General features: G+C 35.3%; 3 protein-coding genes across 4 annotated transcripts; 2 read left to right on the top strand and 1 right to left on the bottom strand.

The window, feature by feature from the left end:
- The first annotated feature begins 332 nt into the window (after positions 1-332).
- LOC120216565 (transcription factor bHLH139-like) lies at positions 333-1,673 on the top strand. Its single transcript, XM_039213936.1, has 4 exons — positions 333-926; positions 1,261-1,326; positions 1,409-1,474; positions 1,581-1,673. Exons 1-4 carry the CDS (start codon positions 333-335, stop codon positions 1,671-1,673), a joined length of 819 nt encoding a protein of 272 aa, XP_039069867.1.
- Positions 1,674-2,963: 1,290 nt separating this feature from the next.
- On the top strand, positions 2,964-7,864 carry LOC120216564 (the record flags this gene model as incomplete). Its single annotated transcript, XM_039213935.1, has 9 exons — positions 2,964-3,330; positions 3,648-4,387; positions 4,573-4,837; positions 4,910-5,800; positions 5,846-5,995; positions 6,099-6,756; positions 6,863-6,944; positions 7,376-7,423; positions 7,670-7,864. Coding segments are annotated over exons 1-9 (3,309 nt in total), but the record flags the coding sequence as incomplete, so codon positions are not given.
- Positions 7,865-8,965: 1,101 nt separating this feature from the next.
- On the bottom strand, positions 8,966-11,634 carry LOC120216603. 2 transcript variants are annotated; one of them, XM_039213968.1, is made up of 7 exons: positions 11,311-11,633; positions 10,892-11,065; positions 10,598-10,678; positions 10,163-10,245; positions 9,537-9,625; positions 9,232-9,309; positions 8,966-9,155 (listed from the first exon to the last, which is right to left on the bottom strand). In XM_039213968.1, the coding sequence occupies exons 1-7, from the start codon at positions 11,316-11,318 to the stop codon at positions 9,105-9,107; spliced, it is 564 nt and encodes a 187-aa protein (XP_039069899.1). In that variant the 5' UTR covers positions 11,319-11,633; the 3' UTR covers positions 8,966-9,104. The 2 variants fall into 2 exon arrangements, with proteins under 2 accessions (XP_039069899.1, XP_039069898.1); XM_039213967.1 differs by having other exon boundaries at positions 8,966-9,309; positions 11,311-11,634.
- Positions 11,635-17,191: the final 5,557 nt, after the last annotated feature.

The raw sequence follows: 17,191 nt of genomic DNA, 5'->3' as shown, positions 1-17,191 counted from the left end.
AGCCTCACTGCTCTATCTAACATGCTTAAGAAATCACATTTACTGGACCATTAAGTCAATTTAACTACAATTTTATCAGGTCTAAGGGCTGAAGTCTTTGAATTAATTTAACGCATGAACTTAGCCGTCCTATGAATTGTACTTTGCCTGGTTTTGGCCCCACGGTGGACTCCTGGATTAGCATCAGAATAATGGTTTTGGAATTAATAACTCGGTAATCTAATTTAAGTCAATCCCTGCTAACATTCTCCTCATGGTTTGGGGGTATAAATATGTCTCTACTTGTTTGCTCACCTCAACCATCTTTTCCTCATCACAAAACAAGAGAGAAAATGGAGTCGCTTGCAGTTTTCCATGATGAAGATTGGGACTCATTTAACAGCATGTTCTCCTATGAAGAAGGTCAGCTTGATTTCATGCACCAAATTCTTCATCAGTTTTTCTTTCCTCCAGTGCACGATGATCATTCGACCTTTTGTACTAATCCTGAAGCCAATACGAGCGTTGCTGAGAGTTTGTTCTGTTCTTCCAATGCTCTTGATCCTGATTTTCACTACAAATCTCAGGAAAGCAGTTGGAGTAGCAATTCAAGTAGTAGTGTCTCTGTTCCTCAGCTAAATCATGAAATCTATTCCCAGTGTGATTCTAATCGTATTGCTGTAACAAATGGTGTCACCATGTCCTTGGATATTTCAACGGACATTGACGGGGTAAATGATAAAATTACCCACTCGTTTCCCTCACCATTCCCCAACATTGCAGTGAGGAACGCTGTTAATGTCATTGAAGACTTGAGCACTGATAATGCTAACGAATCGCTGCTCAAGAGGAAGTTCGATGTGCTGGAACTGCATGATGAAGGGGATAATAAAATCAATACCGATTCATCTCGGACCACAAAGAAAAGAGCTCAGCTTCCAAAAGATGTAAGAGGGAAAAAAAAAAGGAATTTTAAGTTATTACATACATGCCTGTGATCTTGATTATAGAAGTTGTAATTCATGGTTTTGGATGTGCAGTGGAATAAGAACCCGAAGAACAATTTAATCGGCAACCAAGAGAGCAACATCTGAGGGGACTGACAGAGCTCTAGCACCTCTAGTTCAGATGATGACAATGTTTCTCAAGCTCTTAACTTGAATGGAAAGAGAAGAACCTCTATGCAAGGGTAAGATTTTTCCTGCCTATATTACGAGTCCATTGGCAGAAGGCGAAATATCTAAATCTTTTTTATTTTTATTTTTTGCTTGGTCATTGCAGAAAATAAGAGAAAGGATTAACGAGAAATTGAGAATTTTACAGAACCTTGTCCCAAACGGAACAAAGGTAATTAATTAATATTATACTTTCATATATATTTTGGAAATGAGATCCACAAGACTCATGTTCATTGATGATGGTAATACAGGTTGATATCAGCACGATGCTTGAAGACGCCATTCATCATGTGAAGTTCTTGCAGCTCCAAATTAAGGTAATTCGAAAATCCTTAAAACAAATAATGCTTTAATCTAGTCACAGAAATGATTTGAAGTGAAATTAACCATAGTAATGTTCCCATTTTTTTTCCATGATTGCAGCTTTTAAGCTCTGATGAACAGTGGATGCATGCTCCCATTGCTTACAATGGCGTGGATATCGGTCTGAACAAGAAAATTTGCGCTCTTTTATGAACAGTTCTGATGAACTGTGGATGTATGCTTCCATTGCTTACCATGGTTGCGGTTTTAGTCAACTGTCAACAAATTTTTAAACAAAAATAAATAATATTATATATAGTTGCTAACTTATAAAATTGAGAAATCTTAATGATATTAGTTACATTTTTGCCTTTTTGGATCAGGATGGCAATTTGTTTTATATTGTTATATATTTTTAATATCTTAAAATTTTAACATTTTTATATTTCTTTCTTAAAGATTAAATAAGTAATTAAAATTTCAAAATAAAAGTTGATTAAATCTATCTAATCATCAATTACGTGCAGACCATCACATAGAAAGTCATATAAATATCATTACGATCAATGACAATTTTTACAAGTCAAATGACAATATTAACATAAATTAAGAATTTGCAGATAATATTGATGCAATCGAAAATTATGAGCAGCATTGATAATTTGTCATGTACAAAGATAAAATTATTCTCTAAGTCTTAATTTTTTTACCTTTATTTTTGAAAAGATACATATTCTTTAATAATTTAAGTAAGATAATAATTTATTTATAAGATAATATTATACAATTAATGAATAATATATAAATTTATAAGTATCAAATAAAAATTTATGAATCAATATATTGTCCATAAATTTATAGTGAAATTTGAATCATGATTTGAAATTTTTAAATTAATTTAATTTTAAATAAGGAAGAAATTATATTATGAACTCTATTCACTGCATCAGTAAACGAGAACTATTATTTTTATTTATTATTTTATTAATATTATTTTTTATTCAATAAATTTTTTATACGAAGGAGATGATTTTCATTGGCTGGACCATGACTGGTGTAGAGATAGGAGTCTATGATATAATACACATGAAACATAAAAGACAATTGCCTATATTATAAATTAATACATATTGGAAAATATTATTTGTTAATATTAATAATAGTTTGAGTTTTGATATTTAAATTATTTGATTTTAAATTTTAAAATATTTTTAATGATTTATAAATAATAATATATATTATGTAATTGATAATTATTTAGTTAAATTATTTGTTTGTTATTGTTAGTTTGAAATAAATCTTTTATTAAATATTGGCCAACATATATATTTTAATTAACAAAAGGGCTCATTGGCCCCGGAATAGGTTAAGCTGTCGTGAAATGGTCGAAATCCATAAGCTATGACGTGGATTGTAAGTTTATGATAGTAGTATGGGTTGGCCCGTAACTCACAGGCTTCGAATGTAAGTACCTAATATCATAATACCGTTCAACTCCGATCCTCCTCTAACGCCCTAACTTACTCATCGCAGCGAGAGAAAAACACCGCTTCGCTCGGCGTCGCTTTTCTCATCTTCCTCTGCGCGACCATGGCGATGGCATCTTCCGAACAACCGTTGAAGAAGCGAAGGCTCTTCGATCCGCCACCGGAGACGGTGTCTCAGCCGGAGACCTACGTGGCTCTGCCAACCACTCCAACGCCGTTGTCTCAAGAAGAAATTCTCTCGAGGAGGAGAAACAGAGACGAGATTCGACGTGTTTACGAGAATTACAAGAGAATTAAGTCTTGGATTTCCCTTAAAGGGAAAGATGCTCGGTACATGCCTGAGCTTGAACAAGCTTACCTGGCTCTAATTTCTGTTTCTAGAGGTCGGCTTCTTTTACTTTTCTGCCTTTTCTTTTCCCTATAATTTCTGACATTGATTTTGATCCTCCATGAGTTGAAGGGGGAAATTGATGCATGTTTTGTTTAGAATCAAAATGAAAAGAAAGTTATTTTTTAATCTAAATGAAATAAATTTTAGTTAATGAGTAGATTCTGGGAGTTGGAGTTTTATAATAATCTGATTGGTTTGAATGGAACTTCATCTTTAGAATGGTTTGGATGATGCTATGAAATAGTTTTTTTAGGAAATAACTTGTAGTTATGAAATAACTTTTAGGAACATTCTTTTACTACTATGCAGGTTGTATAAGCGTACAGCGACTTGTGGCTGATTTTGTTCCACGATATGCCTCGTATTGTCCAGCCGCCCTTGAAGCTGCTACCAAAGCCATCATCAATGTGCATAACTCTAGCTTGGAAGTTATGAGTAGGGAAGAAGATGCTGATAATGTTGCGTTCCAAACTGCTAAAGCTTGCATTTTTGGTCTAGCTGATATTTGTTCGACAGCTTCTATAGAGGCACCAAGATCATTGGTTGCAAGAGCCATCTGCTCAACTGTTTTCCAGAATGTTCTCTCCTTTCTCTTAGCATCCTTCAAGGGGAAGGATTTGTTTCAAATTGTTGATAAAGATATTTGCAAAATTCTGGATTCTGATGAAATGTATTCTGCGCTAAAGCAAAAATTTTCTGATGAAGATGAATCTTCATTGATTAAGTTATCCAAATTCCGTGTCTTGATTCTACTCTGGATTCTGTTCCGTTATCCAAAAAAATTGTTGTATGTCTGTTTTGAGCTCTTCAGGTCATCTGAAACTGAAGCTGATAAAGGGCTCTATTTTATGAGACAGGCAACAGGCAGGCTTGATGATCTTGATGCCAATTGCAGTTTTGATAAACTAAATATAGAGCCTAAAAGTTGTACGGATCCCCTTGGAACAAGCACCAAAGGCAGTGTGCTTACCGGTGAGACACCTGGATCAGATAGTGGCAATGTCCTGGAAGATGCATCTTCTGTTCTAAAGAGCTCTTTGTTGGGTCTGGTAAAGCTTTATAATTACTCCATCTATCAACTAAATTTAATGGACTTTATTGGTTCGCTTATTTCCAAATTCTTTTTTGATAAAGCGTTCTTATTAGTATATGAATTATTTTATCTTTATATTCTATTTTTTTCTATGTTTGTCTATTGCTCATTTCTTGTGGCATGTAATATCATTTTACGTAGGTTTTTGGTAGAAGTCCATCATTGAGAAATTGGATGCTTTTGAAGTTCAAGAAATTGTGCGAATTATCTCTATCCAAATCTGTACCAGAGATTATATCTAGCTTAGAAGGGATCTTTGAATCTTTTGGGAAAGGTATTAAGATAGAAGATAGTCTAGTTGACAGTGATGAGGATGATTCTGATTCCTCTAAATTTTCTGGTCTGACAAACTTTATCTCTAGAAAGTCTAATCAACATGAAACCTCGAGTGACCAATCTGGAAGAGGTAAATCTAGTAATGAGAGTTGTGTTGAAAATTTATCAGGTCAATACCTGAATCCTCACGCTGTTCCCCCAGAAACTAATCTCCACTTAAATGCTGGTTCTAGCCATGATAGTGGAGGTTCAAGGTCCATGGACTATGAAAGGCATGACCGTGGGGATTTGCCCACTAGCAGGTCTTCTGTTCTGAGGGATCCATCAAGCCATCAGTTGCTTTCACCTGCTACTAGAACACCACGGGACTTCAGGAGTACTTCCTTTGAAGGTAGAAACCACTTGAAGAATGCTGACATGAGTCAAGTTTCAAATTCTGGTGGTGCTTCAGCTCTAAGATCCACCAGCGGAGGTGTCAGCAATGCTTTGGCATCACCCAATAATCGTTTTGCAGCATCTTCTCAAAGTGTTTGGTATTTTGATAGTGATCCTGCTAGCATGGGTGTTTTCTCAGCTTCTCTGCAGCTATGGTTGGGATCTTTAGGGGCTGATGCATCTGAGGGTTATGTAAGGTTTGAGCTAGAGCGGTTTGGTCCCATTGAGCAATATTACTTCTTTCCAGTTAAAGGTTTTGCTTTGGTCGAGTATAGAAACATCATCGATGCCGTACAAGCTAGGGAGTACATGCGTGGTTGTTTTCCTTGGCGAGTAATGTTCATGGATGTAGGGTTGGGAACCAGGGGTTCTGTGAATGGTGTTGCTGTTGGTTCTAGTTCACATGTTTATGTTGGAAACATTTCGAGTCAATGGGCAAAGGATGAAACTCTGCATGAATCACGGAAAGTGGTCTACAAGGGTCCTTATAGGGTTATTGATCTTACTTGTGAATGTGCATTGCTGCTGGAATATGAAACTCCTGAAGAAGCTGCTGCGGTTATGGCACATCTTAGACAGCATCGAAAAGAAAGAAGCAGCCATATACCGCCATTTAATGCTGCACCACCTACTGTCACAGTCCTCCATGTTGACAGTGGAAGGTCTGATGCTGCTCCACCTATCCATGCTGAAAAAAACAATACCTCAGCAAGCATGTCAAGCAGCTCAATGGAACTTGTATCTCCGAAGTTAAGGGTGGAGAATCATGGAACTCACGTATCAGGTGCACATCCATTTCAATCAAATTGGCCTCCACATGGTTGTACAGATATGCCAGAAGGTGCCCAAGGAGGTAAAGTCATATGTGCTGAGTGGCTAACTATTCATAATCACAACTGTGGATCTTATCCTTGTTATTTCTTGACAATGTTGTATGTTGACTAACTGTATTTTAGGTGGTGTTCCTGTCTCCGGTGCCTCCTCCCAAGTATGGAATTATCATAAACCTGCAAGTGATCTGCATTCTGCACCTGGGAGCATGCCATGCATGCCTATAGCAACACAAAGTCTTGTTCCTCCTCCACCACCACCACAACTTCAGGCACCTCCATTTATGCGACCTGTTTACCATCCTTCAAACAGTTCCTGGGATCCCCGAGGTTTTAATCATCAGGTCACTCAGAATCCAATTTCACCTGGTGTAGTGCCTAATACTTTTCATTGCAGTGCTGTTCCATCTCCCTTTGTTTCTGCTTCTGTGACTCCACTTTCTCAGATGCAAGGACCACCTATGCAGCATTTTGAGCAGGGATTTTCGCATCCTGTTATCCCGCCACCTTTATCATCGATGCCACCCCCACCACCAGTTCCACCTCTATCTCCGCCGCCATTACCTCAGTCATTACCACCTCTGGTTCCCCCTCCGCCTAATTCACCTCCTCCGCCTCCTCCACCCATAACAGAATCAACTGACATGGGTTGTTCTGAACAGTGTATAAAGTATCAGTGGCAGGGCTCATTATGTAAGAGTGGGGCTCAATATTGCACAATTTATGCTCAGAGACTAGATTCAGATCTTTGCAAATATTCAAACGCCAGTTCTGAACCCGCCGAGTAGGAACTTTGTTCTCCTTTCCCTTTAATTTTTGACCTTGTCGTGATTTTTGTCAGGAGTAGAGAATAATTTCTATTGTAACTAAGCTCTGTTGCATGTTTACAGATGGCCTGCCAAACTAGACATGACCAAACGCACGGATTTCCGGCACGTCAAATCAACTTTCACCAACACCCCACCACATAAAGTGCGTCAATAATGTTCCTCCCATATTTCAAGATTATTAATTATTGTGGAAAGAGCTGAGATTAATGTTCCCCAATATCTTCCTTTTCTATTACTCCCTCCGTCCCATTAATTTTGGCCATTCTTAATTTTTTTAAAAGTAAAAAATTTTAAACTTTCACCATGATTATTTTAAATATCTTAAACAATTAAATTTTATAAAATATATATTTGAAAACTACTTGATTTAAGGTTTTTAAAATATATTTTTATCAATAATAAATTTTAAAAAATAATAATAAATTTTAAATCATAATGAGTTGAATTTAAAAAATTTAGACCAGAAAAAAGTCAACAAGGAACATATTTAATGGGACAAAGGGAGTATTATTGTTTATGACAGATTCTTCTGGTTTTAAAATGTAATCACGGGTGATGTTTTCTGTGGTGCAGAGAGAAGTTTGTTGTCTGATCCCTTGTTCTGCAAGTGACTATAAAGGCGTAAGTCATCTTATGTTTAGAAACTTTACCCTAATTAAAATATGTGAATTTGTGTTATTTGCGTATTAGATTTCGTGTTCATGCCTCTTGATGTTTTTCTGTTCTCTACTACTACCTCTAGGCTTCAGCTTGAAGCAATCTTATGTTTAACCAAATGCTCCCTTCTGAACAATTTATTCATGCCGAAATGTTAGAAAATAATGATCTGGCATATTCTTGAAACTTTCTCTCTCTCTCTCTCTCCAGTTTCAGGATTTTATTTCGTACTTGAAGCAAAGGGATTGTGCAGGAGTGATTAAGATTCCAGCAATGAAATCCATGTGGTCCAGGCTTCTATTTATTCTTCCATACTCGCAAGAAGCATGTTCTATGCTCTCGGTTGTACCACCTAATGCATCTGATTGCCTCATTGTCCTGGTTTTGCCCAAAGAAACAAAGCTTCATGGCTTACTTCTGGAGAAAACCTTGTTCCAGTCTAGATCTTCGGGGATGGCATGATACCCCTGCATCACCTGCAGATTGGTTAGAACCCAGAAAGTAGGAGAAAATCACCACCAACAATGAAGCTGCTTATCTCCATGTACAAAAGTCTTTTTTTTGCCGCCTGATAGGTTATTAGTTTTGTCAGGTACATAACAGAACCAACGTTTTTGTTTTAAACTTTATTCGATAAAAAAAAGGTCAACTGTAATTTTGTTAGTCTCATTTGGTATGTTTGATTCCTTTATAGAGGAAATGCTTCTCGTGTTTATGTGGAAAAAGGCTGAAATTATTTTAGCGCTATTCAAAATTGAATTTTTGTTATTGTATTAACATGCTTTGAGTTTAGTTGGTTAATGGAAATTATAAACAAATTATCTCTTTAGCCTTCTCTGATTATGGCAAAGGGATCGTAGTTGCATGTCTAGAAGTTTACGAGGTTATTCAGAAGATTATTGAACACTACATGAAGATGTGCTGGGCTTGCGCACTACTTCCCTGGAGACAAGATCTGCCGTGCCAAGTCTTCTACTGTGAGAGAGATGGAATGGTGTTGGTCAAGGCCAAGGGAAAAGGTAACTCGTTGCGAATTGTGAATAGAGTGTGCCCCCCCCCCCCCCCAACACACACACAACAAAAGAAATAAGGTTGTTCGAAAGTAAGTACAGTTAAATTTGAGTGTAGACATATCCTGTTTAGTCAATTATTGTAATTCAGTGCAATTGGAACCTTTAACTACACTTTAATTTATATGAAAGAGTAAGAATTGGATAATTATGTACATAATTATACTTTCCTTTTATTATTATCATCATCATCATCACTATCACAGTTTTAAATAATGTATACAACTAAAATAAATAAATGTTTTGTATATATAAATTGTTGAATACAAGTATTAATTGTAAACATTAACTGAGAACCAAAAAGGTCATCTCACTAACTTCTATGAAAGACAAATAGCACCGTGAGCCCAAAACACAGCGAGTTGATCAAGTCATGAATATGCCTTTAAAATAATCACATAAAAAGTACAAGAATATTGACATTTTATCTGTTGATTATGGAGTCATTTCCTCAAGATGGTTCCTAGTTTCTCAGTTACACATATTTGAATTTCAATATATTGGCGTACAAAGAATATAAAAAAGGCGAGCATGTTAACTATTGGTGGTCCTGCCTTGGCTTGGCAGGCAGCAGCTTAAGAATCTTCATCACCTCCATTAACGGAATAGTGCCCAATGTTTCTACCCTGAATACACAGAAGCATTCACAATGAACTTCACTAATACAGCATTTGGAAAATCAACTTCAATGAAGATACTTACTGCAGATAGCATCCGCTGCTTGTTCAATAGCTGGGTTCTTGCTTTGTTGAGGGCAGAATTTGGAGACTTGTACATTCTCTGTGCCACAGAATCGGAAGCAAACAGATATATTAGTTTCATATAGGGATGACAAAATTCAAACCGTCCGATGGATTCCGAAACACCCCACTCCGAATGGAGCGGATTCTTTCTACTTTTAGAAACGTGGATGTGAAGAGGAACGGGATGGAAATTTTTTCATTCCAGACAGTGGGTACAGAACGGTCAGGATAAAAATGATAATAAAGTAGAAAGTACGAACCAACCTTTTCAACATTGGATATGTTGTCAAAAGAAATGACCAAGCAGACACAACTGCTGTTATTACAGCTGCAGAAGGCTTCACAAAAACAACCTACAAGTCGAAAAGAAACGATCAATCCACAAGTAAAGAAAAAGAACCAATAAATTACCTTATATGGCCCTTGATAAACTATCATATCCATTTCAATCAGTGAAAATCAGGCATATATACTTACATTAGAACCTAATTGCCACATAGTTTGCATTGATTTTTCTGTTTGCTCTGGATCAATGCCCCCAACAAACGTGATGATAGCCAAACAATCCAGTAACTAAAATAAGAAACCAGATCGTGTGAAGCCAAAATTGGTAGAGCATCATAATACAAACAAAATATTAGAAGTAGAATGAACTCCTATTCAATTTCTTACTCATCGAGGCTGTCTTAGAAGATTCAGAACCAGATTTAAACGGCTGTGAAAGAGGAATTATTGATTCTTCCAATATTTCCCGAGCTTTATCTCCCGGACCCACAGTTAAGGCCAGCAACCCTACTCAGAAAAAGATAACAGCTTGAGCACTTACTGAAGCCTTGTGTTTTCTTATCTGGCATGTGTGCATGATCATTTGAGAAAGTATTCAAGCTAACCAATGCTATGGGATGCCAAAGATATCTCTTTGCTTGACCCCTTTTTGATGGAATTCAAACATTGATGCAGTAATGTGGCAAATCTGGAAAACAGCCAAAAGTAATAATATGACCATTAGAAGAAGCACATGGATACAATTATTCAAACCATATATTGCGTATCATGAGAAACATTTTCACCTACACTTACCAATGTGCTTAATAGTAGAAAATCACAATCTAACAATATGGAATTTGAACAACTAATTGCTCAGTCTCACTATAAAATGTTAATCCTAGCTTTTTGCATGCCCATTTTTTAGGAACCAACTAAGATATACTATCAGCTCATCACAGATTAATAAAATTTCATAGAACCGTGGCCTTAATCCTCTATACAATTCTTCCAATAGCAAACTACAAGCCAGATAAAATATTTAGAAAAGAGGAACTCACTTCTTCTCCACGAACTGGTGCTGCAAATTGCTATTGAAAGCCTCGATAATCACGGACAAGGCCTTCTCACGTGTAGAACCCCTTCACCAACAAGAGATAAAAACACCAATTCAGCTACAATCAACTCAGTAGCCTAATCATTCTCAAATTTTTACTAATTTCGAAACCTAGCAAAGTATCTAATTTTGACTAACATAATGGCGTTCATTTCACCACAGAAAACAATTAAACCATTCAAATGCATCAAATCACATGCAAAAGAAGTTACCGGAAAAGTAAACTACTAATTCTAACCTCTTTTCATACAGAGCGTCAACAGCTTCATCAAGTAAACTATCCTTATTAAACTCTACTTCTTCGATACCAGCTAGCGACATTCGATCAGAACGCATGGCTGACGATGAACTTACGCTGCAAGTATCATCGTCACTATCTAACATTGCCGCATTCTTACGCTGAGTTTTACTTGCCAAGTTAAAAAAATCCTTCTATTTAGGGGGGGGGGGACCTTTAACAGATGAAACTAAAAATTAACGACAAACACAATCCAAAACGAGTAATATAAAACTCATTATGTGAGCTTTGACAAAGACATCAACAATCAACAGTTATATCATTTAGGGAAGACAATAAAATAACTTGGGGAAAAAGAGTTAATCAAATCATTCTACCCAAATTAAAGAGAACAAAAAGAAAAGAAAAGCAATCTTACTTTACCCATGCTGGAACGACTTGTGTTGTACCTTTTTACTTTTTATGTCAGAAAAGGGTAAAAGGTTGACTAAGAATCTGATGATGAGAAGGCATTGAAATTAAAAATCGATTAACAAAACAAAACTGAAGCGAAGAAGAAATCAACAAAAGAGAATCCAATGAGGATAAAGCCATTAAAATTTATCTTAATTTACTTTGGCGGAGCGATTTCTTGAAATTTATAAAGCAAATGGGAAAATCCTAGCCAGTAGTTCGTGATCGATGAGCTGGTATGGTGGCTGTCGATGCCTGGATTGGATTGGAAATCCCACGCGCCGAATGGGCGACGAGGCGGGAATAGGGATTTTTGGGTTGTTTTTTGTTGTGGGGGTGGAGCACGTGGAATTAGGATTAAACACGTGATTCATAATGTGTACGCGGATGGATAGGAATCTGTATTTGTAGATTTTTAGAATTTGAGGTGAAACAAGCGGCTGTCGTATCGTAATTCAAAGCAAGTTTGAGATTTGAGAAATTAAGGAACTACTTATTAATTAATAACATAAGGGAATTTACTAAAGAATCCCAACTCGGCCCTTTGTACACTTTTATGGTAATTGTGTCGGAATCGTCATTTGATTGAGTCTTGAAATTGGACTTCGACTTAAGAAAATAGATTAGGAATCGTAACCGATCATTTATTTTAAAGCAAATGGGTTGATCGGATACTTTATTTCTTACCTAGTCTGTGTCTTACCAGAGATGTGTTGGATTCGGGATTCGGTTACAGTCAAGAAAGGATTATCACCCTTAAACTTCCCTTTTGGTACTATATAATTTTCAGTTGTCTTTGATTAAGAAAGTTCAAAGCTTAAATTAAAAGGTAAAATAACGATCCAAAAATTTACATCTGATTAACTGAAATACCCTTAAAGGATAAAAATATTAGAAGAGGAAAAGAAAAAAATGAAAATGAATAAAATAAAAAAAATACAAGACAAATAAAATACAACAAAAAAATAAAAAAATAAAAAAAATAAAGAAAAATAAAAATAAAAATAAAAAAAGAAAAATAAAAATAAATAAATAAATACGACAGAGAAAATAAAAATAATAATGGTAATATATATAATTATAATAAAAAAACCAAAAAAGAGAAAAAAGTAAAAAATAATAAATAATAAATAAAAATATATATAAAATAATAATAATAATAATAATAATAATAATAATAATAATAGATAAGAGGAAAAAAAATAATAAAAAAACAATCCTAACCTAATACATCACTTCACCGAAAAAAAAAATGAAAATTGAGTTAGAACAATTTGTCCAATTCCATGGTGGCCACGGCCAAGGAGAGAAAAAATAGGAGGGGGCCCTAGGAAGAAAAAAATAATCTGAAAAAAATATGTTAGGTAATATCTACATATATGTAATATAGTACTTAATATAAAAATAAATAAATAAATAAAAACAATAATATATATAACGATATTTAAATAAAAAGGAAAAAAAATAATGATAAAAATAAATATATATTATGATATTAGTAAAACAAATAAATATATAAAATTAAAATATGTATATATATATACATAAATAAAATATCTAAAAATATGAGAAAAATATATAAAAATAATAAAAATAAAAATAATAGATATATATATAATATGATGTAATAAAAATGGTCAAAATAATTAAAATATATATACAATAATGATAGAAAAAAAATTAAAAGTATGTATATATATAAATAACGATAGAACATAAAAAATAAAAAAAAATAGCCAAATGAAAATAATTAATATATATATACATAATAATAAGAATAATAAAAAAATATTCATGTAATAAATAAAGGACTAATATAAAAGAAAAGCTAGAATTGGGGCCAAATTTGAAAGACAATTAGCGTTGGTATTACGCATTAGGGGAAAAATTAAATGTTTTAAAACACGGAGTGACCAAAAAGAGATTTCTCCATTTATTTTAAAAAACACGTGGATCCCTATGAGGGTATGGGTCGGGTCGGTCGGGTCGATGGGCTTAGTATTTAAGTTACTTTCTCTTTTAATTTCTCATCTCTTTCATTTTTAAAACAAAGAAAACCCCATATGCTCTCAATTGTTCTTCGGCCATGAAGAACACAGACCCTGTTTCCAGAATCTGACTACCCTACGCCGCCAACACGAAAAAAATTATTTTCTAAAAGCTTTTCCCCTCCTCGTTTCGAAAATCCAAATTTTTTTTTAGATCAAGCCTCGAGAAGAGTATATCTACGAACGAAGGTTCGAAAAATCCCCTCTTCCTCTGTCATTGGCTTCTTGTTTCGAATCAACCAAAAAAAGGATATGAACATCACGCATGCAATTTAAAATCAAACCAAAGGTAAAAAAAATATTACCTTTTTCTTTCTTTACTTTCGAAGGTTTATAAGGTTTGCTTCGATTTCTCGTATTTGCTAGTATAATCGTAGGATTTTTTTCCTCTAGTAATTATCCCTGATTTTCTGTGAGATTACATTTATTTATAAGTAAAAATAATACTATTTTAGACTACTTTGAGTCCTAGTAGAACTCTGACTCTCGTTTGTTGGTTGTTTTGGTGTTGTTGTGTTCGTGGGTTGTTGCTGGGTGAGGAAACCGACGAAAGACTCGGCCTTGTTGAGTAGGTGATGCGGCATCGCTTGGAGGAAAGGTGAGGAAACCCTAAAATATGGTATGTTGTGAACCGTTGGATCTCATCTAGATCCAACGGTCATCGCGATTGGCGGCTGGGACGAGAGAATGGAAAGCTAGGGTTTCAAACCCTAGCATAGTGGGCTGTTGTACTGGGCTTGGCATGCTTTTGGGCTGTCGGGTAGCATTTTACTTGCCTTTGGGCCTTTACCATGTAAACCAAATGAATAAATATGTTATAATTATAATAAATAATATGATATGTATACATTATGTAATACACATAAACCATATATTATAAATAATAACACATAAATGTAAATGTAAATGCCACATGGATGAAAATATGTGTCGACAGCTGCCCCTCTTTTCCCATAGTCGTGTAACGGGTGTAGGGCAAAGATTAAAAAACACATTTTTCGTCTAACATGAATATATCAAACACCATCCATATAGGGGTCAATCCCCATCGAATATCCTCTGTTGTAGAGTTGAAATCCGATGCTGAGACTGATTTGTCAATTTGAATTGAATCCTGAAATGACTCCCTTATCGTGAGGTTGAGTTGTAAATGGCTCCTTAGTTGCGAAGTTGGGTCCATCTTGAAATGGAATTTAAGCAGTAATTCAGAATTTGAATCGGAATATGGTTTCTCGTTGCCAAATTGTAGTCAACTACGGTCTTCTTCTCGGTTTAAAGACCTTGGTTTGAAAATTTGACTGGAAAATAATTCTTTGACTCCACCAAGTGGTTGATAGGCACTCAAGCTGAATGAGATCGAACTTGAAAGGTCTTCGTTGACAGATAGCTTTTCTCGACTTAAGCTATGCTGTCGGAAAACAGTTTCTTGTCACTAAGGCACGGCTAAACTAGGTCTTCTTCTTGACTGAAAAACCTCAACTTGAGCTATGCTACAAATGATGTACCTTTGAGCTGAGCGTAATCGAACTCAAAGGTCTTGTGTTGGCAGATAACCTTTCTAGCCTTGAGTTATGCTGCAAATGATGCGCCTTGAACTGAGTGTAATCGAACTCGAAGGTCTTTTGGTGTTTCAAGAGAAACATTTTCAAAGGTTTTTTTTCAAGAGAAACTGTCTCAAGGAAGACAAAATTTTATTTCAAGAGAAACATATTCAAAGATTGGTGTTTCAAGAGAAACTGTCTCAAGAGAGACAAAACTTTGTTTCAAGGGAAACTGTCTCAAGAGAGACAAAATTTGTTTCAAGAGAAACTGTGTCTAGAGAGACAAAACTTAGTTCCAAAATAAATTGTCTCAAGGGAGACAAAATTTGTTTCAAGGAAAACATATTCAAAGATTTTGTTTCAAGGGAAACTGTCTCAAGAGAGACAAAACTTAGTTCCAAAAGAAACTGTCTCAAGGGAGATGAAATTTGTTTAATGTAAAACATATTCAAAGATTTTGTTTCAAGGGAAATTGTCTCAATAGAGACAAAATTTGTTTTAAGGGAAATTGTCTCAAGAGAGACAAAATTTGTTTCAAGAGAAACTGTCTCAAGAGAAATAAACCTTTGTTTTGAGTAAATTAGTCTCAAGTGAGACGACCCCTTGTTTCGAGAGAAATAATCTCAAAGGCGATCGACAATCTGCTTGTTCATGTATGTTAAAGAAATCCTTTCAGAAGTTCTAATCGTTGACTTAAGGAAGTCAAATTTGTGGATGACATGTTTGCTGTGACACTAAATCACTTTATCGGGCATAATATCCTTCTTTGTGAAGTTGAAATCGTGGATTTGTGGATACGATATCCTCCATCGTGGAGTTAAAATCGTGGATGGCTCCTTCGTCGTGAAGTTGAAATCCAAGTATTGTATGTTGTTTTGGGTTGGATATCATTCGTTGTGAAGTTGAAATCCAATCTCGAGAAAGTTGGTTTTGAGTTGGATATCCTCCGTCGTGGAGTTAAAATCCAATTTCAAACAAATTATGTCGCTTTGAGTTCAATATCCTTCGTTGTGAAGTTGAAATTGACTCTGAACGAGACTCGGAAAGTTGTTTGTTGACAGTCAATCGCCCTTTCACTGTGAAGCTGAGCTTGTGTTGTCTCGAGTCCAATATCCTTCGTTGTGAAGTTGAAATTGACTCTGAATGAAACTGAAAAGTTGTTTCTTGACAGTTAGTTGCCCCTTCACTGTGAAGTTGAGCTTGTGTTGTCTCGAGTCCAATATCTTTCGCTGTGAAGTTGAAATTGGCTCTTAATGAAATTGAAAAGTTGTTTGTTGACAGTCAGTCGCCCCTTCGCTGTGAAGTTGAGCTTGTGTTGCCTCGAGTCCAATATCCTTCGTTGTGAAGTTGAAATTTACTCTGAATGAAACTGAAAAGTTGTTTGTTGACAGTAAGCTTTTCTCGACTTAAGTTGTGCTATAAATTTCCTCTAAATAAAAGGATGACCCCCATTCGCGGGTCTAAACCGATCATAATTCTTTGGATGGCCCCCTTCACGGGAAAGCCAAATTTTGTCAGCCGGATATCCTCCGTCGTGGAGTTGAAATCTGGCTTAAAACGTGAACTGGATTCATTCTGAATTAGATCTCAAACTCGTCTGAAATTGATTTTAAGATCTGTCGATCTTTCAATATGTCAAATTAGTTGAGGTGTAGCTCCTCGCTCATGAGTTAAGCAACTACCATCGATTTTTTACAAACTGTTTTGAATCAAGTATCTTTCGCCTTGAAGTTGAAACTTGACTCTAAAGCTGCAAAAATTATGTATGTGAAAAAAATGATAAATGTGATGCTCTAAAATGTATGCATAATGAATTAGTTATTGTGTTATTCCTCGGACGAAATCTCATTTTTTTTGTCTGCTGGTTCCTGCATGTGGAGGAAATGTCTTCAGAATGTTTGATAATTCGCATCAGGATGTTGAATCCCCAAATATGCCCTAATATTTGATGTTGAATCTCCAAAAATGCCACAATATTTTATGTTAAATCTTCAAAGATGCCCCCAATGTTCCTCATTTCTTGCTTCAATATTGATTCTAAGCATGAGTTTTGTGTCTAAGAGCCACATGTCATTTACCAAGATCCACTCTAGAGAGATTGTCTTGTTTGAAAAAATGTTTTTCTTTCTCTTTTATTTTCAAAGTTATGAAAATATCAATTAAAAGAGTTTCGAAAAATGTTTAATCAGAAGTTTTGAAAATATTGCCCCTTTCATGGTTTTACAATTGAGACGAATCATAAAACTAGAGTTCATTGG

Source organism: Hibiscus syriacus, unplaced genomic scaffold (genome assembly GCF_006381635.1).
Source record: "Hibiscus syriacus cultivar Baekdansim isolate YM2019G1 unplaced genomic scaffold, ASM638163v2 tig00110162_pilon, whole genome shotgun sequence".
Taxonomy (NCBI): domain Eukaryota; kingdom Viridiplantae; phylum Streptophyta; class Magnoliopsida; order Malvales; family Malvaceae; genus Hibiscus; species Hibiscus syriacus.
The sequence above is the reverse complement of the archived record's forward strand: the minus strand, read 5'-3'. Positions and strand labels throughout refer to the sequence as shown.

Bases quoted from the DNA above. Each gene is read 5' to 3' on its own strand.
- LOC120216603 (XM_039213967.1), bottom strand. The intron at 9,626-10,162 runs GTTAGCTTGAAT...TTCGACTTGTAG, and splicing joins TTTGGCATCCCATAGCATTG to GTTGTTTTTGTGAAGCCTTC. The intron at 9,310-9,536 runs GTTGGTTCGTAC...TCTGTGGCACAG, and splicing joins ACATATCCAATGTTGAAAAG to AGAATGTACAAGTCTCCAAA.
- LOC120216565 (XM_039213936.1), top strand. From the start codon at position 333: ATGGAGTCGCTTGCAGTTTTCCATGATGAAGATTGGGACTCATTTAAC. The intron at 927-1,260 runs GTAAGAGGGAAA...TGGTCATTGCAG, and splicing joins GAGCTCAGCTTCCAAAAGAT to AAAATAAGAGAAAGGATTAA. The intron at 1,475-1,580 runs GTAATTCGAAAA...CCATGATTGCAG, and splicing joins TCTTGCAGCTCCAAATTAAG to CTTTTAAGCTCTGATGAACA.